The following is a 24,195-nucleotide window of genomic DNA, read 5'->3' as shown; positions in this document are numbered from 1 at the left end:
TTTTTTTTTTTTTTTTTTTGCCATAGTGTGTGTGTGTACTCCCTAAAGAGAGACAGAGAGAGAGGGAAAGTGAGAAATCACCTCACTGGGGGGTGGCCACGCTGCACTCCCTTTTCAGACCTGGTAAGCCACCAGGTCTGGAACTCAACTCCATCCTCTTGGGATTTAGGGCCTGCACACACATACTTCCAGCCAAATATTTTAGGGCACTGGATCCAGGACTTGAAACAGTGGATTTGGTCATGTGGGATTCAGAGCCTTAACCATCATGCAATCTGCTGGTTCACATGATTTAGTTTTTTTTTTTTTAAGAAAACCGATAAACTGCTTTTGAAAATAGTTATGCCATTTTATATTCCTACCAATTGTGTTTGAATGATCCATTTTCTTCATATCCTCAACATCATTTGGTGTTTGAACTATTTTTAGCTGGTCTGATAGGTATGTAGTAATATCTAATTGTGTGGCTTTAATTTTACTAGTTGTTGAACATTTTTCCATATGCTTATCTGGCATCCTTATATCCTTTTCATGACTTGCCTATTTTCTTTTTCGTGGGAGTCCAACGACATAGCCATTATGCTAACTGCTGGTTCCCAACTTGCCTATTTTCTAATTGAATTGTTTGTACTTTTTACTATAGAGTTAAAAAATATATTCTAGACACTAGTTCTTTATCAAATATGTGATTTGCAGATATTTTCTGCAACTCTGTTGGTTTTCTTTTTTTGTCGTTGGTGGTTGTCTTTTTATTTTCTTCACATGGGCTTTTACAAAGCAAAGTGTTAAATGAAACTTTTGATAAAGACTAATTTATTTAGCTTTCCTTTTCTGAGTTAAGCTTTTGGTGTTAAATATAAGAAGTCTGTCTACTGTAGATCCTAAAAATTTTCTCTAATTTTTTTTCCTAAAAATTTTTTAGTTTTACATTTTATATATGGTTGTGACCCATTCTTACAAAATCTGTCTTGCTTCCAATAAATTCATTTTGTATCTTTTTGTGTGATCTATTTCTGGGTTCTTTGTTCTATTTCACTTATCCGTGTACCTGCCCCTTCACCAAAACCTGTAGCTGTGCAGTAAGTCTTGAAATCAGGGGAAGTAATTCCTCCTACTTTAGTCATCTTGATTCCAAAATTGTTTAAAATATTCCAGTTCCTTTGTCTTTCAGTGTGAGTTTTAGAATAATCTTGTTTATGTCTATAAAAAATCATGCTGCGATTTTGATGGAAATTCCCATAAACTTGTGTATCAGTTTGGGAAGAATTGACATCTTTTTTTCTTTTACAACACAAATCTATTTTTATTCATTTACGTTTCATTATTTTAAATCCTTGAGGGGTACAGCATCACACGGATTCTGTGTCCAATGGCCTTAGCAGGAAGGTTGCTTTGGAATTTGGCCTGAACCATGCTACTGTTTCCATGGGCATGCCTTTCCCCAGATTACTCTGGCTTTATTTGGTTTGCCACCAGGAGTCACTGTGTTGTTTTTTGCTTTGTACACATAAGCACACCTCTTACCTAAATGGAATTCTGTTTCATCTTGTGCATATACACCTTCAATTTTAAGAAGAACTGTGTGCTCCCTTTGGTTCCTGAAACCCCGCTTATAGCAGCAAAGATGACCTTGGACCACAGCCTTCCAGACATAGTTGCCTTTTAGAAGTCCTGTTCCCAGCAGGCATCCACAGGCTCCAAGAAGGCAGGAAGAGCAAGAATTGACATCTTTATTATGTTGAATCTTCCTATCTGTGAAGATAATGTATTTCTCCATTTATTTCCGTCTTTCATTTTTTCATCGGCATTGTATAGTTTTCAGCATATAAATGTATGTGTTTTGTTAAATTTCTGCCTAAGTACTTTGTTATTTTTTAATTTAAAAAATTATTCCTTAGTTTTTTGTGTTTTAAGTTTTATTTTATGATTTATTTACATTTAATCATTGTACATATTTTATACTTTCTTTTTTTTTCTTTTTCTGGAGAGGTTTTTGTTATAGGGCGCATGCGCTCGCCAGAAAGACAGAAAGACAGAAAGACAGAAAGCGAGAAATCACTTTCCGGGGAGATGGCCATGCCGCAATCCCTTCTCCATTCTTCTTTTAGGATCCTGGTCACGCACGCACACACACCCTGCATTAGTTTAAGCCGCCAGGTCCGGGACTCGAACTGTAGTTGAGTACATGGTAGTCCAGCAACATAGCCATTACACTAACTGCTGGTCCTCATATTTTATGCTTTCTTACATTTAATCATTGTACTTTTTATTTTTTTTGGAGAGATTTTTGCTATAGGGCACGTGTGCTCACCAGAGAGACAGAGAGACAGAAAGCAAGAAATCACACCTGAGGGCATGGTCATGCTATAATTCCTTCTTCTTCATTCTTCTGTTGGGATTTTGGGTATGCATGCACATGTACCTGATTTGAGTTCCTTGATTTTATTTAACTTTACTTATTTATTCATCTTAATTTGACAAGAGAGAGAAAGTGAGAAAGCAAACCTCCAGGTCTGGAACTTGAACCACAATTGGCCATGTGGGAGTCCAGCACCCTTAACCACCATGCCACCTGCCAGCTCTGACCTGGTGTGAGTTTCAAGCCACCAGGTTCAGGACTCGTACTGTGTTTGGCCATGTGGGAGTCCAGCGCTTTAATCACTACTCTACCTGCTGACCACATCATTGTACATCTTTATAACATACATTATGGTTTTTCTTTTCTTTCTTTTTTTTTTTTTCTTTTAATACCATCCCTAATCTTGTCAGAAGGTACATACATGCACTTGCCAAAGAGAGAGAGAGGTAGAAAGCCCCCCCCATGAGAATGATCACACTGCAATCTCTTTTCCATTTCTCCTTCCTTATGAGATTTTGAGCAAACATACACCAATGATGGTCAGCATGATTTTTAATCTGCCAAGTCCCAAGGAACCAAACCACCCAGTTAATTAGCCACGTGAGATCTAGCTCTAGGCTACAGTCCAGCCCTTGTTTCCTCTTCTCGTCTTATTTCATTGGCCAGAAATTTCAGCTCCACGTTGAATAAGAGGGTAAGAGCAAACATGTTTACTTTGTTCTTTTTTAAAAATTTTATTTATTATTATTATTATTATTTTCAATTTGACTAGAGAGAGAGAGGGAAAGTGAGAAAGTAAGCCACCAGGTCTGGAACTCAAACCATGGTCAGCCATGTGGGAGTCCAGCACCTTAACCACCACACCACCTGCTGGCCCACCACCACTTACTTTGTTCTTGATATTTGAGGGAATGTACTCAGTAGTTGACCATTAAGTATAAGGTTAACTAGATGTTTTGGTAGTTTTTTATTTATTTATTTTTTACCAAATTGAAGAAGTTCCCTTATATTTTTATTTTTCTGAGAATTTTTATCATAAGTGAGTGTTGACTTTTAATGCTTTTTCTGCATCAATTGATGTGATCACATGATTTTTCTTTTAGGAAAAAAGAAATGGTGAGTTACATTCATTTTCAAACTTCTTTTTCTTTTCCTTTTTTTTTTAAAGAGAGATTTTTTTTGCTATAGAGTATGTGCGTGCCACAGAGACTGAGACAGAAAGCCAGAAATCACTCCCCCTGGCGGGGGAGAGGCCATACCGTAATCCCTTTTCTTCCATTCTCCTCTTGGGACTTTGGATGTGCACACACGTGCCCAGTGTCAGTTTTAAGTTGTCACATCTGGGACTTGAACCATGATCAACTATGTAGGAGTCCAGTGATATAACTATTTTGCTATCTGCTGGTCCTGATTTTCAAATTTCAAATCAAACTTGCATCCCTGGAGCAAACCTGATTTGATCATGATGTATATCACTTGTGTATATATTGTCTTTATATATTGCTGAATTATATTTGCTAGTATTGTCTTAAAAATTTCACATCTAGGGTCAACCAGGTGGCATGGTGATTAAGGTGGCTGGATCCCACATGGCCTACTGTGTGGTTTGAGTCCTGGACCCAGTGTCTTGAAAAAAACACTGGGTGTATGGTGTGCATGCCCAAAATCCTAGGATGGGGGAGTGTTTTCTCACGTTCTCCCTTTCTCTCTGTTTCCTTGTCTCTCACTTTCTCCCTTTCTCAGTCTGTTTCCTTGTCTCTATCTCGTGAGCGCATACACCCTCTAGCAAATTTAAGGAACAAGACTTTTGTAGCTATATTCACAAAGGATATTGGTCTGTGGCTTTCTTGTTTGTATACCATTTTTGTTTGGTTTTGATATCAGTAATAGTAGCTTCATAAAATGAAATCTGAATTACCCTTTTTCTTCTGTTTTCTGGAACAGATTGGTTGATTCCATCTTAATTCTTTAAATGTATGGTAGATTTCTCTAGTGAAATTGTCTAGGTCTGACAGTTTCTCTTTTGAGAATTTTGAAATTACAAATTCAATTTTCTTAATAGTTACAGAGCTATTTAAATGACTTTGAATGCATTTTGGTAGTTTGCATTTTATGGCGTTGGTTCATTTTTTCTAAGTTGTGATATTTATATGTGTAGAAGCTTTTGTATTATTCTATTAATGCTTGTAGGGTGTGTAGTAATAATCTCTATTTTATTCTTGATTTTGGTAGTTTGTGTCTTCTCTCCTTTAAGAACCAGCTCTTTATTTCATTGATTATTTTTCCTATTCTGTTTTCGATTTGATTTAGTGCTATTCTTGTGTTTATTATTTCATTCTTTCATGTGAGAACTTAGATGATTAATTTGAGACTTCCCTCTTTTTGTTTTTCATGATAGCACATGCGAGAGAGAAAGACAGAGAGACAGTCACCCTTGATGAGCTTTCATCATACTGTGATCCCCTTCCCCTAGCCATCCATCTTGTTAAGATCTTGGACACTCATGTACTCAGCATGTGTCAGATCGACTGGGCCCAGGATCATAAGCTGCAGTTGGCTAAGTGGCGTTCAAAAGTATAGTTCAGAATGCTACTGCCTGTGCCACTGACGCTGGAGTTCTCCCTTTCCTAATGTATGAGTTTAGTATTATAAATTTCTCTCTCAGCATTGCTTTAGCTGTCTTCCACACATTTTGATATGCTGTATTTTCATTCTTTGACCCATGCAGGATTTAGAAGTATGTTGTTTAGTTTTCCAGTATTTTTAGTTTTATAATTACCTTTCTGTTGTTGATGTCTAGTTTGATTTTGTTTGGTCATAGAATGCTCTATATGATTTCAATTCTTTTAAATTTATTGAAGTTTGTTTGATGGGCCAAGATACAATATATTTTGGTGTACGTTCTATGGTTATATGAAAAGAATGCGTATTTTGCTATGAATGTGTATTTTAGTAGGTGGAATGTTTTCCAGAAATGTCAACTAGATCAGGTTAGTTGATGTACTTATGTGATACCACCCTGGTGGGGGTTTGGGGACACCTGGTTATAGCCTCAAGAGGTTACAGCCTTGAGAGGACGGAAGTCTAGGTTCCCCTCTGAACCTTTACTGGCTTGGGTGGGGGTGGGATTGCTGTTTCTTTTCTTTTTCTGTGAAATTTGTCTAACATAGAGGTATTACTATATTAACATTTTCCAACGTTCTAGGTTGCCTGGCCTTTTAGCTAGACAGAGCAATTGTTTGGGGGCTTATCTTTTTATTTTTTGCCTTTATCTGTTTGTATTTCTGGATTGCTATCAATAGCTTCTACAACTCCAATTTTGGGGATTACGAGGCAGAAAGAAAACCAAGGAAATTTACCACTGTCTTGGTGTTATTCTTTGTATCTTGAAGTTCCTAGATGGTTTTCCTTTTTCTTATTAGTCTTATGTTTGTTCTATGTATAATTTCTGTGGCTTGTGGTTAATAAATAATAGGATGAGTAGTAATTTCTGTGGCTTGTGGTTAAGAAATAATAGGATGAGTAGGGCCATCTGCTCTATCATCCTAGTAACGGCAATCTCTTCAATTCCTTTCTTTCTAAATTTTTTTAAAAGTTTTTTTTTTTTTTTTTTGCTATGGGGTGCATGTACTTTCCAGAGAGACAGAGAAGGAATGTGAAAAACATCTCCCAGGGGGGATGCCATTCTGCAATCCCTTCTCCATTCTCATGGGATTTTGGGGGGGGGGAACCCACACACATATGCATCTTGCTTGAATTTAAGCCACTAAATCTAGGACTTGAACTGCAGTTGGTCATATGGGAGTCCAGCACCTTAGCCATTACTCCACCTGCTGGCCCCTCCTCAATTCCCTTTTAATTGCCAAATATATTCACCTTTGTAATAGTTTGAATATGAATGTATCATTTACTTGGTGGTTGCTGGCTTAAATTGTTCTCCTTTTTAAATAACTTTTTTGTTGTATGTTTTTTTAAAGAGAGGTTTTTGCTATAGGGTGCGTGCATTTGCCAGAGAGACAGAGAGACAGAAAGAGAGAAATCATCCCCCCAGGGGGGGAAGGTCATGCCGCATTCCCCTCTCCTCCATTCTCCTCTTGGGATCCTGAGCACACACGCACATGCACCTGGCATGAGCTCAAGCCACCGGGTCCGAGACTTGAACCGCGGTTGTACCTGGGAGTCCAGTGACAAAGCCATTACACCAACTGCTGGTCTCTGTATGTTTCCTTTCTGAGTACTAATCAGTCCCAACCCTGCCGAATATCTTCTGAGATCAGATAAGATTATGTGCATTCATGGTTCTGTGGCCAGTGTGTGTGTGTATTTTTTTTTTTTTTTTAGGTATTGTCTGAGACTCCATTTTTTTTTTTTTTTGAGAGAGAGAGAGACTTTTGCTATAGGGCACGTGTGCTTGCCAGAGAGAGACAGAGAGACAGAAAGTGAAAAGTCATTCTCCCAGGGGGGATGCCATGCTGCAGTCCCTTTTTCTCCATTCTCTTTTCAGGATCTTGGGCTTGCATGCACATGTGCCTGACATGAGTTTTAAGCCACCAGGTCTGGGACTCAAACCACGGTTGACTACCTGGGAGTCCAGCAATGTAATTATTATGCCATCTGCTGGTCCTGTGTATTTTAATATACTCACCTCTGCATCTTTTTTGCACATCACCCAACATGGGAAATCTGTTAGCTGAAGGCCCAGTGAGCAGATTTGTTTTTTTAAACTTCTGTACAGTAGAGAGGTTGATATGTATGTGGGTCCCAGCCATATGCAAAGGCATAATAGTAAATGTTTTCCCATGGTGCACTGCTGCTAGGAAACAGCTCAGTCAGTAAGTGATAGGTGAGTCATGGATGATTATAGCTACTCTTCTTTATCTATGATACTGTGTATTAAATTATTCCCAAGTGGTTTCTTAAGTAACTACAGAGGTTCAAGTAAATTATGTTTGCTTCCCAAAGTGCCTAGACTAGTATAAATCATTCCTTGTTACTCTTATTTTTGTTGTTGTTTTTGGTGTCATGTGATACCACGGGACAATGTCAGAAAACTGAACTGTGTGTGAATCTTTCTACTTACTCTGTATAAATGACGTTTGAATTAGATGCTAATTGTAACACACATTTAGTAGTGGAGGCCATTGTTTAACTCATAGAAGTGATTTTTTAGTTAGGTTGGGATGTTTTAAAACTGGCATGTTTTTATAATGTAACATCTTGTTTCTATCCTCAAATTACAATATTTCAGGCTGACAGGTGGCATAATGTTTAAGGGTGCTGAACTCCCACATACGGACATGGTTCAAGTCCCAGACCTGGCAACTTGCTTTCTCACTTTCCCTCTCTCTCTCTCTCATGTGCGTGCACTCTCGCTCTATCCTTCTCTAGTCAAATTAAAAATAAAGTTAAATAAAATAATTCTTTTTACAAATGACAATATTTTATAGACTTAACTACTATCCTCCATATAATTGAGTATCTCTGAGAAAATGATCATTTTGAAAAGGTTTATCTTTCAAAAATATTGTTAAATAACCCCTTTTTTCCCCCAAAGCTAACTGGCCCAGAATAAGAGAGAGTGAAACAGGATTCAGTGTTGACACTGCTGGACTGTGTGTGTGTGTATGTATGGTTTTCGAAAGTGATAAATGATCGACAACTTGCTGGAAATGGAACAAATGGAAATGTTAATTAAAAATACCTAATAAAACTTATCTGTGAAATACTTGTCTTTGAACTTTACATTGGTACTGTGTTGAAGGCTAAGAAGTGATTGTAGTAAATCTTTCCTAGTTCTGCCTTTTAAAATCTGATTGTCATTGCCTCAAATTTCCATACCAGGGTGCTGGTATAGAAATCTATCCTGGGAGTAAGTGTACCCTAAGTGACAATGGAATCCATCACTGCAAAGAAGGGATCCTCATTAAGGTGAGCATCAGCCAAAACATCCTCTTTCCAAAGGTTAAAATGGTTTCACCTAAGAAATTATGTTTTATTGAATTCCCATGTTGGGTTCTGTTTTCTGGTTTGAAAAGTGTAAATTGTATATAAATTTTAATAATATCAGTAGCTGGTGATTGAAAGTCTCTTGTGAGAGTGTTTTGCTGCCTATAGATCTGCAAAAATGACAGGAATGCTGTGTCACTCAGAGCTCAGACTGCTACAACCTATTCCTAAGCATGGCTTTTCTATTTTATTATTAGAATAGCATGAAAAAAGTCAGAAGGTTTTTAAAGCAGGCAGTTAGCTGAATGTGACAGTTTCAAAACATTTGTTTTCAATGTCGTAGGATTTCTTAGATGAACATTATGACATTCCCAAAATATCCATGGTGAATAACATCATACATAATAATGAAGGTTATGGTGTAGTCTTGGTGAAACCCACAATTTTCTCTGACCTGCAGGAAAAACCCCAAGATGGAACAGAAGGTATGCTTTATTTTGTAATATTTTAATTGAAAAGCCAGACTTAAATTTCGATTAAGGATCTGAGTTTTCTTCTTAAAAAAGTTGCCAGAGCATGTTTGGGCATAGAGAAGCCTATGGTAAAGCTTAACACAGTCTCAGGGCGAAAGAAACTTTGAAGGTCAACTAGTCCAACTCTTCATTCAAATTCTTGATGTAGTTTCTGTGGCCTGCAGTTCCCTTCTTATTATGCTTGGTTTTCTATAAATGTATAAAAGAAGGATGGATATATATGATAGCAGTGGTGATTCCTGTTGGCATTTAAGGAAGGAGGCAGTGAGATGAATGTGCCGGGTTGAAGACTGCATTTACTGGAGGGGATAATGGAGTTTGCCTCCATTTTTTATTGGTGCAAGTAAATGCCTCCCTGTCGTTTGCTTTTCTTGGCATCAAAGGTGAGCTAACTCTGGAAATTCAAGCCATTATACAGATCACTATTAAATCTTGGTCATAGAAAAAGATTAAGTATTAATATGGGTAAGGAAAGTGTAAAGCATTTTAAAGAGCAGCCTTTGTCATCTTTCACAACCTGCTCCAATTATATCTCTGTGAGTTCTCTTCACAGGTCTTACAAAGGCGAACTCTAAGTGTCAGCTGGGCAGTACCCTTATCTGAAATATCCGCTTCTAAGCCCATTCATGCCATTCACTGTCAGAATCTGTTCCTTTAGGTTGTAGGACTGAAGTCTGTTTTCTTGATGGCTACTGTAGTTCAGCTCCTAAAGGCCACTCTCTAATCCTTTCCTCACTGCCTCCTCCATCTCAGCATCAGAAAACCTCCCTCAAGGGAAATCTCTCACGCTTTGGATCTCTCTGACTTCATATTCTGCAAGCAGCTGGAGAAAACTGATTAGTAACCTTAATTACCTTGCAAAATTACAATGTACAATAATTTTGCTATTTAACAATCATGAAAGTAACACCAAGGAGTGGTGGTCATGAGGCTCATCTAGAATTAGCTGCTCTATTAGAACTTCATGTAAGAAAAGTAGCACTCTTGTATTTATCTTTACTTCCTAGCTTCTAACACAGTGCTCAGCATGTACTAAATACCCAGGAAATGTCTGGGTTGCATAGGATTCTAGGTTATAGAGGGTAAACACAAAGTTCAAAATTGTTGATCCTGAACAAGGGTTAGGAGGCCTAGGCATGAAGAACAAGAGTGCTGTTTGCAGAATCTTATGCAAAATAATTTATAAAACCCAGTGAGATTTCTGCAGTGATCCTTGGCAGAAAGCACTCAAGCTTCAACAAATTGTGCAGAAATATATATGCAGGGGTCTTCAAAAAGATCATGGAAAATGCATATTATGACAAAATATGTATGGATTTCAAAGTTTTTGTTGGCATGAAAATAAACTCATACTTTAATTCTATTTTTCTACACACTTGTTGAAGTATTCTTTTATGTTTTAATTGGGTTAACTTTCTATATTTATTTGTTACTTTTTGTTATAATTTGTTTTGTTTCTCCAGAAAATAAAGCACTTAAAATTCAGACAAGTGAAGAGGCAGATGCAGCTGAAAGAGGGGATCTAGAAGAGCTGATTCAATGTGCAACTGGTAAACTGGAGCTGTATGCGAAATCTGAGCTTTCTGAGCAGGTCGAGGGAAATTGTGAAATTATAAATGAACTAGTTGCTGCCTCCACACAAAAAGGCCAGATGAGGAAAAAAAGGTTGAGTGAACTGGGCATCACACAAGCTGATGACAACTTAATGTCACAGGAGATGTTTGTTGCAATTGTGGGGAACGAGTTCAAGTGGAATGGGAAAGGAAGTTTCGGCACATTTCTTTTTTGACCACAATGATGTAAACAGATAGCAAAATAACTGGGTTTTGCACATACTACCCTGAAAATCACTGCTGCTATTGTAGCTTGCTTCATGCCTGTATTTTATATTTGATATATCCTTTTGGGCTTGAATGAAATGTAGATTTATTTCTTTCTGCAGGTGTTGCACATAAAAACACTCTCTCTTTATAAGAAAAATCGTAAAAACCATATAAAACAGACAATATTTGGAGATTTATTGCCTAGAAAGTCCTGCTTTCTTAAAATACGTAGTTCTTCCGTATTAAGCCTTCCTAGTGTGAATTCACTTTAATCCAGCACTTCAGAGAGGAAAGAGAAAACAGGGAATACAAGATGAGTACACAGAAATGCAGGAGGTGCCACATGTGCAGTGCGCTTCTTAGGGTTGTCTTTTTATCCCAACTACAGTGAGTTTGATTTCAACATCATATTTGCATAATACTTGTCTTAAAATAAAAGCTTTTATGATTGGGACATTATCTCCCTAATCAGACTTATTATTGAGAATCCAAGTGGAATGCGTTTTTTTATGTTGAACTCTGCAATCATCAAAGCAGCAATAGATAGCATGGCATGTTTGAAACAGAAACAAAATGTGTTCAGAGCCAATGTGTGCTTCCAGTCTCTTCACTATCACTGAATGTGAATGACTGGAAAGAACTTTCTTCCCCCACCGTAACAGTATTCTAATAGTATTTTGTACACAGTCAAAAGGATAACCTATACAAATTATACTAACTATATATTACCGGTATCATTTTAAAACACAGCTTTTAAAAATATTTATATTTAAAAAAGCATACATGTGATATTAATATGTCTATTGATTAAAACTATAGCGATTAAATAATAAAATCGATTCTTGTATTTTTTTCTAAACCTATTATGGGCTATATAGTACTGGTATAACATTATGTATGCGATCTTTTGAAAAGCACATAATATTTTGGTATACGTTTTCCCCTTATTGTGGTTAAGTTTGTCTCTTAAATTTGAATAAACCATAACTCTTATTTTCAGATGCTCTTAAATGTGGAAGGATTTATGTTAGATTTATTATTTGACTATTGAAAGACATTTATCTTTCATTTAAAAAAATCCTGTTCTAAAGAGGCTTAGAAAGTAATGCTGATTAATTCTGCATTAGCTTCAACCAAATACTGCTTTAAAAACCATTTATTTAACTTAAAAACATTAAATTGGTTTTATAGTTGAATTTCTACTCTATCTTAGAATTTTGAATTTTTATTTTCTCTTGTAACTTGCTAGTGTGAAAAAATGATAGTAAAGTTAATACCTTCATAGTTGTTTTTATAAAATGAGAGCTTTTCAGATTTCACTTTATTCCTGTTTTAGTTTAAATCTAAGCTTTTAAAATTTATTTATTTCTTCCATGAATCAGAGAGACAGAAAAAGACACACATACACACACACATACACACACACAGACAGACAGCAAAAGGGTCTTACACTATGATCTGCCCAGCTTCAGTCAGCCTCAGATTATAGACATGTGTGTCCCCAGGGGACCAATGGTGGTCCCCATACATGAACTTGGAACTTTCTGATGTGGCTCAGCTTCAGGGTTGCATTTTACTGCTTCACTACTATTTGGCTTCTAAATGTAAACATATTAATTTTTTTCTATTATTTTCCTTTTAATTGACACATAGTAATTATACATACTATCCTAGTTTGATCATTGTACATTTTACACACACACACACATGTCCAAACACACAACACTGTACCTCATAAATATGAACAATTACTGTGTGTCATTTAAAGTGAAAGAAAGTCTTAAAAACTTCATCAGAAACTGTAAGAACTAATAAATGAGTTCAGTAAAGTTGCAGGATATAAAAATCAATGCAAAAATCAGTAATGTTTCTGTATACCAGTAGAGAATTATTAGAAAAAGAAATTGAGAAAGTGATCCCATTTATGATGACTACAAAATACTAAAATATCTAATAATAAATCAACCAAGGAGGTGAACAAGCTCTACAATGAAAACTATAAAACACTGATTAAAAAAAAAGAAAATGAAATAAGTGGAAATATAGCCCATGTTCATAGATTAGAAGAATTAATAATGGTAAAATGCCAATACTACCAGCTTTCTAGGGAGCAATCTAGAGAGTCAATGCAATCTTTATCAAAATGCCAAACACATTTTCATAAAAGTAGAAAAAAATGACAGTAAAATTCATGTGCAGTCACAAAGACCCTAAATATCCAAAGCAATCTTGAGAAAAAAAGAGTAAAGCTGGAGGCATCACACTATTGCACTTCAAAATAGACTACAAAGCCCAGTTTGGTATTACTGGGACCTACGAGAGTCACATTTGTAGGTCTTTGAGGAACTTCCATATTGTTCTCCACAGTGGCTGTACTAGTTTACATTCCCATCAGCAGTGTAGGAGAATGCTTTCACCAGAGCCTCACCAGCACTCGTTCTTTATTATTTTTATTTTAGTCATTCTTATGGGTTAAATGGTAGCTTATTGTGGTTTTCATTTGGATTTCCCTTATGGTAAGAGATGTTTGGGACCAGCAGTTGGCGTAATGACTATGTCACTGGACTCCCATGTAGTCGACCGTGGTTCAAGTCTCAGACCCGGTGGCTTAAACTCAAGCTGGGCATGGGTGTGTTTGTGTCCAAGATCCCGAGGAGAATGGAGGAGAAGGGATTGCAGTGTGGCCATCCCCCCTGGGGGGTGATTTCTCGCTGTCTGTCTCTGTCTCTTTTTCTGGTGAGCGCATGTGCCCTATAGCAAAAACCTCTCAAAAAAAAAAAGAAAAGATGTTGAGCATTTTTTCATATACCTTTTGGCTATTTGTATTTGTTCAGCTCGTTTGTCCACATTTTTTTAAAAATTTTTTATTTTTTTGGAGAGATTTTTGCTCGCCAGACGGACAGAGAGAGACATAGAGACAGAAAACGAGAAATCACCCCCCGGGGGGATGGTCACGCCACAATCCCTTCTCCATTCTCTTCTTGGGATCTTGGGCACGCACGCACACACGCATGGCGTGAGTTTAAGCCACCGGGTCCAGGACTCGAACTGTGGTCGACTACGTGGGAGTCCAGCAACATAGCCATTATGCTAACTGCTGGTTCCCTCATTTGTCCACTTTTAAGTATTTTTTTAATATGCAATAAGGTTTATTTTTTATATCTACATATTTACTAAAATGTTTTTTTCTCTTTATTTACTGTAATTTATGATTTATATGTAACCTTTACACATCTTCATAGGGTAGAGGATGTCCTTTAAAGGCATGTGTACAGTGTATAATAAATCAAGGATATAAACATATTCATCACCTTGAACATTTTACATTATATTATGTTGTGAACATTTGAAATTCCCTCCAGTGGTTATTCTGCAAGTATGTACTGAATTGTCTATGACACTCTACTGTGAGATACAGTTCTAAAGAAAAACATATTGGCTAAAAATCAGGCAACAAAATATCTCATAAATTTATAATCTTAACATAGCTAATGAAAGAAGTATTTGTAATTTTCATGTAGAGGACTGTGGAAAATAAAAGTTTATAATCTGAAAAAAGTCTGTGGGTAATCTGTCTAGTTACACATAGGTATAATTTTCCATAACAATAGCTTATTAAAAAGAGATAGAAAAAGAACAATTTTACTCACTGTAAGTTCTTGTAAGACCATAGTACTGTATGGTATATAAAGAAAGAAGTCCTCAGAAAAGCATCAACAAAGCAAAATTGGAAAGATGTTTAAAAGTGAAGACATGGCAAAGCCATTGATTTGGCAATTTATTGGCTTTACAAAGTTCCTAATTTTAGCCTTCTTAAAATTCATTCCCAAGAAAGACTCAACTTCTTGTAACATTTTGGACTTTTCCTCATGTATTTAGTTTTATACAAAGAGTAATGGTTTTAATAAATATATAAATTGAAACCTGTGGAGACTGTCTATCAAATCATTGATGGGTTTGTATTTAAACATGCTTGTGTGTAAGATAGTTGAGTCTGCATTTTTAGCCTTTTAGTTGGGAAATTTAATCCTGACATTCAGTGTTGTTATCAGTATGTGTGGGCTTATCCTCTCTCTAGTTGTTTTGTGCTCTGTGCTATTTATCTCTCTTTAGTTTTCCTGGTGTAGTAGTCCCTTAAGTATTTCCTAGAGAGCCAGTTTTGTTTTGGTGAATTATTTCAGCATTTGTTTATCTGAGAATGATTTTATTTCTCCTTCCCATTTGAAGGATAATCTTTCTGGGTATAGTACTCTTGACTGAAATTGCTTTTCTTTTAGAGTTTTGAATATGTCTTCTCATTCTTTCCTTGCCTGAATCATTTCAGTTGAGAGATCCAATGTTAGTCTAATGGGATAACCTTTATAAGTAACTTGGCATTTCTCTCTTGCCATTTGTAGAATATTGTCTTATTTTTTTTTAAAGAGAGATTTTTTGCTACAGAGTGTGTGTGCTTACCGAAGAAACAGAGAAACGGAAAGCAAGAAATTACCCCCCAGGGCGGTGGCCACGCCACAATTTCTTCTTCATTCTCCTCTCAAGATCTTGGGCATGCATATACACATGCCTAACAGGTTTAAGCTGACGGGTCCAGGACTTAAACTGCGGTCGACTACATGGGAGTCCAGCAACTTACCCATTATTTCATCTGGTGGTCCCCTAGAATATAGTCTTTGTCTTTGATTTTTACCAATTTGGCTATAATATGACTTGGAGAGGATCTTTTATATTTTCGGTGTCCTTTGTATCTCGAGATTTGGATGTCTGCATGACTCTCTAAATTTAGGAAGTTTTCAGCTAACATATTATGAAAGATATTTTCTATTGTTTCACCTGTCTCTTCACCTTCTGGAATACCTATTATCTGGATATTTGCTGTTTAGTGGTATCTAGGATTTCCTGTATACTGTCCTCATTTTTAATGGGTATTCTATTCGGTTGCTTGGAATCAAGGTCAGGAATTCTTCCTTCTGTGTTCTGATCTGCTCTTGATACTTTCTTTTTTTTTTTTTTTTTTTTTGAAGGGGTTTTTTTTTTTTTTTAGAGGTTTTTTCCTATAGGTGCGCTCGCCAGACAGACAGAGACAGAGAGACAGAAAGTGAGAAATCACCCCCCAGAGGGGATGCCCATGCTGCAATCCCTTCTCCATTCTCTCAGGATTTTGTGCACACATGCACACGCGCCTGGCGTGGGTTTTAAACCACTGGGTCCGGGATGCGAACTGCAGTCGACTACGTGGGAGTCCAGCAACATAGCCATTACGCTAACTGTTGGTTCCCTCTTGATACTTTCAAGGAGAGGTCTTTATTTCCTGCATTGTATTCTTTATCTCCAGAAACTGTTTGATTTTTTTTTCTTTTTTTCAGTGTGTCTGTCTCCTTATGGAGTTCCTACTTCATGTCATGGAAGGATTTTTCTCATCTCCTGGAATTATTGTCTGTTTCCTCTTGCATCTTGTTGAGTTTTGTTACAGTAAATTTTCTGAATTCTTTTTCTGACATCTCTGTGATCTCTTGTATCTTCCTCAGCCCTTGGCCATCCATCCCTCCTCATAAACAAGTTTGTCCCCAGCATACTCAGGGAGGTCTCTGGCCTTCTTCTGGGAACCTTTCTCTGTAGGAGTGCCTCAAAGACTGTCATATTTTAACTCTCTGCCACCATCCAGCCCCCTTCTCTAGCCTTTGTTTGATAATGTCATCAGTTTTGAATGATGACTTTTGTTGGGTAGAGAATTCCAAATTAAGTTTATTTCAGGCCTTTAGATATGTTGCCCTACTATCATTTGGCTCGCATATTTTCTAACAAGTAGGCTACCCTCATGTATCTTTTTCTTGTGGCCCTTTATGAGACTTTTCCTTTTAATAGTTAGCATTTCACTATCATATGTCTTCATATGTTTTTGTGGTTTGTTTAGTTTATTCTCAAGGAATTCATTATATTTCTTCATCAGATGGATTTATTTCTTCAGATATTTTTTTCTATTCCACCTTCTTTTTTTCTTTCTTCTTTTTCTCATTTTGATTTTTGCTACAGGGCATATGCACTCACCAAAGACAGATAGAAAGAGAAGGAAAGTGAGAAATCACCCTGTGGGGGGATGGCCATGCTGCAGTCCCTGTTTCTCTAGTCTCCTCTTGGAATTTTGAGCAGGCATGCACATGCTCCTGGCATGACCCTTGAGCTGCTGTGTCTGGGACATGAACTAACAAGTGATCATGTGGGACCCCGTGCCCCAACCTCCACACTGCCTGCTGTACCTGCTGGCCCTCTCGTCTTTCTATTTTAATATTTATTTTTATTTTTATTTTTTTGCCAGAGGGCACCTGTGCTTGACAGAGAGAGACAGAGAGACAGAGGGAGAGGGAGGAAGCACTCCACAATAGGGTACAGTCATGCTGCAATCTCTTCTCCATTTCTCCATCCTATTGAGATTTTGGGCACATTCACATATGTACGTGGTATGTTTTTCAAGCTGCCAGTGTACTTGAACTGTATGACTGTGTGGAATCCGGCTCCATTAACCACTAGGCCATAGGGTTGTCCCATCCTTTCTTGATTAATTACATGCATGTTGTTCTGTTTCATTTTGTCCCACAGGTCACTGATTCTTTATTCACTTTTCAATCTTTATTCTTTCTGAATATTTTCTATTGCTATGCCTTCAAGTTTGCTGATTGCCCTGTTTAAGTTGCAGTTAGTCCTATACAGTGAATTTTAAATTTCAGATATTGTATTTTTTATTCTTAGATTTTTTTAAGAAAGAATGATTTTATTGAACTTTGTTTGTTTATTTATTTATTTATTTATTTTAATTTGACCAGAGAAGGACAGAGTAAATGAGTCAAAGAGGAAAAATGAGAAAGCAAGCTGCCAGATCCAGGACTCAAACTATGGTCAGCCATGTGGGAGTCCAGTGCCCCCTCCCCTTTTATTTTTTGGAAAGGTTTTTGCTATAGGGCGCATGTGCTCACCAGAAAAACAGAGACAGTGAGACAGAAAGCAAGAAATCACTCCCTAGGGGAAATGGCCACACCGCAATCCCTTCTCCTCCATTCTCCTCTTGGGATCCTGGGCACGTACGCACATGCGCCCAGTGTGAGCTTAAGCCACCAGGTCCAGGATGTGAACTGTGGTCAATCACATAGAAGTCCAGCAACATAGCCATTACACCAACTGCTGGTCCTGAGAATCTAGTGCCCTTAACCATGCCATTTGCTGGCCCCAAATTTTTATTTTTTATTTTTTGGTGGGTGGGGATTTTTTTAATATCCTCTATTTCTTCACCATGGTCATTTTACCTCCCTCCTTTTTTTGAGCATATAGGGCCTATGTATAATAGCTAGTTTAGCACCCATATTTCTTACTTTTATTATCTCTGTTGCTTCTGGGTCTGTTTCTGTTGATTGATTTTTCTCTTGGTTGGGGGTCATATTTTTCTGTTTCATTGCTGTCTGTTTCTGATTGGACCCTGGAAATTACAAATTTTATGTTATTGCTGTAATTTATTTTATTACTTTGAGTAGTGTTGGCTCTGGAATGCAGTTACTTGGTATTGATTCCTTTCAATACTTTTAAGCTTTGTTTGGCATCCTAGAGCAGCTTTTAGTTTAGCGCTAATTTAGGCTCCCCCTTAACTCCCTTATTTACAAGAATTCTAGCTGGTGCCCCATGTATTATGAGGTTCTTTCATTCTGTTAGGTAGGAGTAAAATGTTTTCTGCTTCTTTCTGGTGTTTCATTCATCACCCTCAAGTAGTACCTTATCACACATATGCAGAGCATTATTCAAGTGGCACTCCAGGGACTCTCCATTGGTTTCCGGTGCTCTTTTTACAGCCTTCTCCTCCTTAGTACTCTGACTTGCAAATTCTGGTTGTCTTTAAACTCTGATTTCTGTCACCCTTAGTTAACCAACTGGGTTCCTCCCTGTGCAGAGGCCTGGAAACTATCTCCCACAGTAAGCTGATATAACTGTAGAACTTGTCTTTTTTGTTTGCCTTTTTTAGGTATCACAGTTGTCTGTTGTCTGGAAAATGATCGTCTCATATATTTTGTCTGATTTTCTCGTTATGTAAGGCAGGGGGTAAATCCAATACGTATTGCTCAATCTTGGCTAAAAGCTGAGCTTGACTCCTCCCAGTTGGAGCCATTTCCAAAGGAAGTGGGGGGAGGGGGCATGGCTCTGTATTAGTACCTAATGGGTAACTGGGTCAAATATCTAAGAATTTCTCTCCCTGATTTCTGTTGAAGTCTTTACTGAAATGGTTGGTTTTTGACCATAAAAACATTTGAATAAAGGTGGAGTGGCATCACAGGATATGAACAACTTAAGCTGTACACATTCACATTCCCCAATCTCAGCCAACCCTAATTCATTTTGCTTGCATTCAAAATATGAAGAGTTTTCTGCACTCAGGTCTGTTTGTGTGAGTGAGATCAAGGAGGCAAATAAAATTTTACTTATTTATTTCTCGAGTTCAGCTTTTACTACTTTCAGGCCAGGTGGGACTTTCTCACTGAAATATTGGATGTAATCCTGGTGTGTAGCTCTTTCCAGGCCATTTTGAATAAAACTGGAATAATTTACCAAACAATTAAAAACTAATTAGAATCTTTGCATTATTTTCATGGGAAGAATAATACATTATAGTTAGTTACTCATGAATGTTTCTGCAAAATCAAGTATCCTTAATTTATAGTTGGCCATTAAGCTAGAGATACTTTTCTAGGTGATAGCTTGTGATATTTTCCATCAAGGCTTTTAGAAATTTGTGTGCTGGTATGTTTTAGATCTCTCAAGAACTTTCTGAAGGCGTTAAGTATTGCTACCATTGATGTGGCTTTTAGTACATTATACACTGCGCTTGCATTTAGCTTTTCTTCCGTGCTTACAAGGTACCAAATGAATTGCAGGGAAGATGAACAGACAGTTTAACACTTTCTGAAGCAATATTCAGCTTTACAGCTCTGGAAATCTATTTAATTCCTTGTCATTGCTTCTAAAATGCATTTCAAATCTGTTGTCATTGGTAAAATGCTCAGAGTCACTGAAGAATTATTTTTGACTTAGTGTTTATATCTAAAATTTGCTTGTGAGACAAATCCTCCTCAGAGCTGCAGGAAATTAACATTTTGGCTTTTTAGCGTAGTATTGATATTAAGTTAGAGCTTACAGTTCCCTGAGGTCTTTCAGTCTTATGGGTTTAGTAAGGATAACAAGATTTCCTATTCCTTGTTTTTGGAAAGTCACATTGTCTTGGTCACAGAGTTTTCTTATAAATCCAATTTTCTGTTCTTTTAAATAACCATTTTGTTAAGCGGAGTCACTGTAATTCTGTATTACATAGATGTTGTCCCTAGATTTGAAAAGCAGAATCAACTCAATGGCTATAATTCTTTTTTTAATCAGTGTAAAGCGCATATGTCCAGAATGTAATTGACTATTCAGCAATTGACAGGGGAGGTTCTACTAGGCTCTGTGGAATGTAATGACTAATTTGCTGATGGCGTTATGCTGTGATAGGGGACGAACACTATCACCTAAAAGCTTTTCTGGAGGGGAGGCAGATACAAGCTGGTAATGTTAGACAAGTGCTTCTACCATGAAATTAACTGCATAATGTCACATGGAAATATCTAAGAATATTAAAGCAAATATTGGCAATACAAAGCTAATTCATTTCTCCCTAAACATACATGTGGGTCTATAGGTAAGTTTTTGTGTATTTGCTACTCCTAGGAGGCTTGAAAAAAGAAGTAGATCTCTTTCTATATTTGATTTTTGAAGATCTAGAGGATCTGGAAAGTGACAGTCTCTCAGAAGATACTATTTTAGAGATCATGGAAATGATTAGTATCTTGTTTATCCAGCAGTGTAGCTTCCAGAAGTTCTAAGGATAATTTCCATAGAACAAAAAGGTGAGGTCATTTAAGGTTCATCACTCATGGGGTTGGTTGTGGGTGTCTGTGAATCTAGGTCTCTTTTTATTGCTCTGTTTAAAGACTAAGCTTACAGGGGTATTTTTTCAGCCCCTTTATACTCCTTTCCCATGCTAGCATTATAAAATACCACTGGGCTAGAATATCAGACAATGCTTTTCAACACTTGACTGCACATTAAAATCACTTGGCGCACTTAAAAAAGATAGTTATGCTTGCCCCCACCCTTCTTCCACCTCCCTGTTCTGAGTTAACTAGAGTCAGTTTGGGCATAGATAATTTTTTAAAAACACCCAGGGGATTCTGACATGGTACTAGGATTCATCACTGGTATAAGGACTGGTAACAGGAGTACCTTAACACCCTTCCGAGAATAAGGGTTGTGGGCTGTCCTGCAATGTTTCTTCACAGTACTTTTTTATATTCTGCAAGAAGTCATGGTGTTTGGTTAACATTTAAGCCGAGAAACAAATGTGCTAATTCTTAATCTAACATCACAGTTGTTTTATTATTGCTTGGTGGACATGTTTGCAAAAAGCCTGGAAACCTGAATATCTAGAGTTGTGTGAAAATTCCTTTTTCCTTAGTATGACTGCTATGGAGAACGAAATGGGGTTTACCAGAAAGCTACAAATAGAACTACCATATGACCCAGTAATTCTACTTTTAAGGTATTAACTGGAAGGATAGAAAACCCTCACTTGGAAAACACTTGCACATCCATGTTTATTACAGCATTATTTATAATCGCTAGGACATGGAATGAGCCTGAATGTCCCAAAATAGATGATTGGATTGAAAAAAATGTGGTGTATGCACTCTATGAAATACTACCCGTCCATAAAAAACAATGACACCCTGATGTCTGATACAAAGTGGATGAATATGGAAGACTTAATGCTAAGTGAAGCAAGCCAGACTTTGAAAGACAGACTTTGTATGTCTCCACTCAATATATACCAATTGTCTGTACTCTATAGCAGACAATCAGAAACTGAACATTTGGAAGTTATAGTAGCAGGGAGGGCAGCTGTACTAGAGAGAGGATGGTAATATGGAGTGGGTAATAGAGGAAGGAAGAGATGGAAAACAAGGGAAAAAAAGTATGTTTAATTGACAAAAAATAAAAAGCTATTTGCTGATGATAATGGATCATATATACCAATTGTCTGTACTCTATAGCAGACAATCAGAAACTGAACATTTGGAAGTTATAGTAGCAGGGAGGGCAGCTGTACTAGAGAGAGGATGGTAATATGGAGTGGGTAATAGAGGAAGGAAGAGATGGAAAACAAGGGAAAAAAAGTATGTTTAATTGACAAAAAATAAAAAGCTATTTGCTGATGATAATGGATCTAGTAACGTCTTTGTCTTGACTGATATGCATGGTATTCATGCTGGAGAAAGCAATGTTGTACACAGGAACGATATATGCAATTAAATATAAGTGAAAAGAAAAAAAATTCTTTTTCCCTGACTTCTACCACATCCTAGTCATGTGACCTTGGACATGTGAATAGCTCATATGTGAATGTTTTTTTCATTCGATATAAAAATAATACAGCTTTGCTCACATGCTTAGTGTAAAACTTGAGGAGGGTTCCTTAATGTCTAAGCCTCTTAAGTAAATATTTCTATGGTACGTCTGAATATTCCTCAGTGATAGGTCTGGAGAGTGCTCTGTAAAGGGGTGCTGCTGGGCATTGTGGGAGGGTGAAAAATGTGTGAGATCTAGCTTCTGTTTCGAGAAACCTTTGTAGGTGGGAATATATCTAACCAAAAAAGTCCATACTATCTCACATTGAGAGTCAAATGTCTGGAGAACCAGCAGTTAGCGTAATGGCTATGTCGCTGGACTCCCACGTAGTCGACCGTGGTTCGTGTCCCAGACCCGGTGGCTTAAAACTCACGCCGGACGCGTGTGCGTGCGTGCCCAAGATCCCGAGAGGAGAATGGAGGAGAAGGGATTGCGGCGTGACCATCCCCCCTGGGGGGTGATTTCTCGCTTTCTGTCTCTATGTCTCTCTCTGTCTGTCTGGTGAGCGCACGCGCCCTACAGTGAAAATCTCTCCAAAAAATAAAAAATAAATAAAGAGTCAAATGTCTGGGGCCAGTAGATGGCATAGTGGTTAAGGTTCTGGATTCCCACATGGGTGACTGCAGTTTGATTCCCGGACCTGGTGACTTGAAACACACTGGGCATGTGTATGTGCATGCCCAATATCCCGAGAGGAGAGTGGAGGAGAAGGGATTGTGGTGTGGCCATCTAGGGGGTGATTTTTTGCTTTCTGTTTCTTTGTCTCTCTGGTGAGCAAGTGTGCCCTATAGCAAAAATCTCTCAAAACAAAAACACAAAAAATGCGTCAAATGGCTTGGGACTGTTGTAAAGTGCAACCGAATTAATGACCACCAAAGCCAGATTAAGATGAAAGGGAGTCTTTATTAGCTGGCCAGTGACTACAGCCTGAGGCTTGGGGACTGAAAGTCAGAACTGCAGCCCCAACTGAAGTTTGAGTAGTCTTTTTATAGGGGGTCAGTTACCAGAAGTTTCTATGCAAGCAGTTACAGAAGCTGAATCAAGCAGGTTTATTATTTATGAGGGGAGTGGGGTTTCCATGCAAGTAGTTACATTGCCAAACAAAAGTGTTTGGGGCTAGTTAACAAAGACAGTAGCAGGTGTAGGATATCATCCCGTATGCAGTTTTCTGTATGGCTAGCAAAGGCTATTTTCTCATGGGAAGAGCAAGCAGGTTTACAGAAGCAGAAAGCCACGTTAGGGTAAGGGAACAAAATGGACAAACAGTTGTTCATGTGCAAGATCTAATATGCAGCCTTCCACATTCTCTCCTTCTGATTTGGAGAATCAAATCTTTGGTTCAGAGAAGGCGAGTGGCTCATAGCAGGAGTGGAGAACCATGAGTTTGACAGATTGGATTCGGTTCTGAACAAAGTTAATGAGAAAACGGAGGCTGCGAGGGCCAAAGAGAAGGGCAAGGAGGAGAAGCAGGGCAGGACCTGCAATGGCAGAGATGAGGGTGGTGAGCCAGGGAGACCAAGAGAAGAGAGACTGATACCAGTTACCCTCAGAGGACCAGTGTTCCTCACACTCTAGGAGACATCTGTGAAGCTGGCTCAGGCTGTCCCTAATGTCCCCAGAGTGGTTGGTATAGAATTGAGACCCAGGCCCACAAGGACAGGCTGCAGAGACCCCACAGGATTGGGGGGGGGGGTTGGTGAGGGACAAGGCGCTTCTGAATGGCAAAAAGAACGCCGGGTCCTTGCCCCAGACATAAAGGTGAACCCTCCTAGGTGTCGACCTGGTGATGAGGGGTTGAGCCATCAGGGGGTTGCAAGTGCCAGTGGAGGAGCAGGTGCCAGAGGTTGAGACACGGTGGAGAGAGAGGGTCTGGTCAGTGTCCTTCCAAGGGGTGATTGTTTCCACAGCTCCAGGAGGGGCAGAAAAAGTCAGACTCAGAAGCACATTTGGGAAGGTGTCCCCAGGGGCAAACAGAACTATTGGGAACACATGGCTTGCTCCCTGGGCAGCCAGCGACAGCCAGCAGGGGGGGCAAAGAGCTGGCCGCTCTGGGCGAGTCCGG

The 24,195-nt window shown here is 38.1% G+C and overlaps 1 protein-coding gene across 1 annotated transcript in view; it reads left to right on the top strand.

The window, feature by feature from the left end:
• Positions 1 to 11,464, top strand: part of SHCBP1 (SHC binding and spindle associated 1) — a 38,175-nt gene extending 26,711 nt beyond the window's left edge. Inside the window, exons 11-13 of the mRNA XM_006170465.3 lie at positions 8,201 to 8,287; positions 8,649 to 8,790; positions 10,302 to 11,464. Of these exons, the coding sequence (XP_006170527.1) occupies positions 8,201 to 8,287; positions 8,649 to 8,790; positions 10,302 to 10,627 (555 nt within the window). The 3' untranslated portion in view covers positions 10,628 to 11,464. The remainder of the gene's footprint in view (positions 1 to 8,200; positions 8,288 to 8,648; positions 8,791 to 10,301) is intronic.
• Positions 11,465 to 24,195: the final 12,731 nt, after the last annotated feature.

The sequence above is a fragment of the Tupaia chinensis genome, unplaced genomic scaffold, assembly GCF_000334495.1.
Source record: "Tupaia chinensis unplaced genomic scaffold, TupChi_1.0 Scaffold148557_1, whole genome shotgun sequence".
Lineage (NCBI taxonomy): Eukaryota > Metazoa > Chordata > Mammalia > Scandentia > Tupaiidae > Tupaia > Tupaia belangeri.
Note: the sequence above shows the minus strand (reverse complement) of the source record. Positions and strands in the feature narration are given on the sequence as shown.